This window comes from Vombatus ursinus, unplaced genomic scaffold, assembly GCF_900497805.2.
Source record: "Vombatus ursinus unplaced genomic scaffold, bare-nosed wombat genome assembly UNPS02014792.1, whole genome shotgun sequence".
Taxonomy (NCBI): Eukaryota; Metazoa; Chordata; class Mammalia; order Diprotodontia; family Vombatidae; genus Vombatus; species Vombatus ursinus.
The window spans coordinates 1107852-1109684 of NW_020954570.1; the positions used below are offsets into that span (position 1 = coordinate 1107852).

At 30.6% G+C, this 1833-nt stretch overlaps 1 protein-coding gene across 1 annotated transcript in view; it reads right to left on the reverse strand.

Annotated features, from left to right (window-relative positions):
- Window positions 1-744: 744 nt before the first annotated feature.
- Window positions 745-1833, reverse strand: part of GIN1 (gypsy retrotransposon integrase 1) — a 51154-nt gene continuing 50065 nt past the window's right edge. Inside the window, 1 exon segment of the mRNA XM_027869172.1 lies at window positions 745-1222. Within this exon segment, the coding sequence (XP_027724973.1) occupies window positions 930-1222 (293 nt within the window). The 3' untranslated portion in view covers window positions 745-929.

A 1833-nucleotide genomic window follows, 5' to 3' on the forward strand; every position in this document is an offset into this window, starting at 1 on the left:
GCATGCATATATATGTATATGCATTTGTGTGTATATGCAGGGTGTCTCAAAAATCTTGGTGTAGTTTTAAGATACTAATACTGTACTAAGAATTCTGGGGCAGTTTGTATATATATGTATATCTACTTATGTATCCATATCCATATAAACACATGAATATATATACACATATACATATGTATTTATAAGCATGCAGTGTATATACACATGTGTACACACACATGTGTGTATATATACATACACACATATGTATGCATGTGTATATGCCTGTCAGATTACATATCTATATAAAAATAATGGATCAGGTTAAAGTTTATCTATGCTTTTTATAAGTGACAATACTTCAAAGTGAAAAGACATTTCTGTGATGTCATCCAAAAAAAGTTGATATAACTAATATCCTATAAGATTCCATTTGACATAAGCCTCAGTTATTTCCTCCAACATCATATTAATCTCAAATAGCATAAAAATCAATTTCACCATTTTTAAATTCAATTTTAGGTAGTACAGTAGAATTTGCTGCATTCTGAAAAACAATATTTTATGAAAAAAGTCAGGTTAAAAACAGTAGACACTAAGCTGGTAATTATTTTATTTTATTAAAGTGAAGGTGCTTTAAACACACACCCTGTACTTCTTTTGGGAAAAATACATCTTTCATAATAAGTATTTTAAATACATTTACCATTTTATATATATAGCATAATTATGCATTTTATATTTATATATGTGCACACATATATAGACAGACAGACATGTGTATATACACACTCATCACACATATATACATATTTTTCTAAATAAATAGTAAAAACCATTTCAGGATCTAATAACATGTTAACATATACTTTCTTTTGTCTCATGTAGCCAAAGCATTATAAAAAGAGGTTATGAATTCTAAGCAAACACTGCCTGAATTTATTTAACTAACTTAAATATTCAAGGCCTTGGTTTGAAGAGTCTAACAGACTAAAAGTCTGCTTTTCAAGATTTAAGTTGACCGGTTGAATGCCATGATCTTCTAACAGCTGAGTAATTTTAGAATTTTTGGGTTCTGATGGTTCATGATCCTTACTTGGTACAGATAATTTCTCATTTGATGTACAAATAGTTGCATCTTCCACAAGAATCTCTGGCTGGTATGCTCCAACTGGAATTTCAGCTAACCCAACGTAGTCATGATCAGCCACTACTGAATCATATAAATGATAATGGCTATCTAAAACAAACAAACAAAAAATCATGAGTTTATCTTTCATAAAGACAATCAATTATACTTATAAACAAAATAAGAAATAAGAATACCAATCTATATAACAATTTCCTTTTTCTTATTGTGTAGTGAATGAATAGGTATATAAAGAAGTTAATATTTAGCAGTTATGATAATTCACAGCTATGGAAGAATAAGCAGTTTTTAAAAGTAAAATTTTCTTAAAAATCATATCAGATTGCTTGAAAGTTTATGGTTTCTGTGGTCTACTTTTTCCCTCTTTAAGTAGCAAACTAAAACTATAATGTTTGGAAATTATGTTACTCTAAGAAGTCTGATGAGAGGTAGCATGGTGTAGTAAATAGAGTGTCAGGTCAGGAAGACTGAATGCAAGTCCTATCTTTAACATAAACTGGCTGTGTCAGCCTAGGTAAATCTATTAACGTCACAGTGACTTAGGCAACTCTCTATGGGCATAAATTGAAGAAGAGGTGCAGATCTAAATTGGGAGACAGAGTTTCCTTACCTGGAGTTACCTATACCAATGAAATCACAAGTCCAGTTTGAAACACACACACACACACACACACACACACACACACACACACACACACACA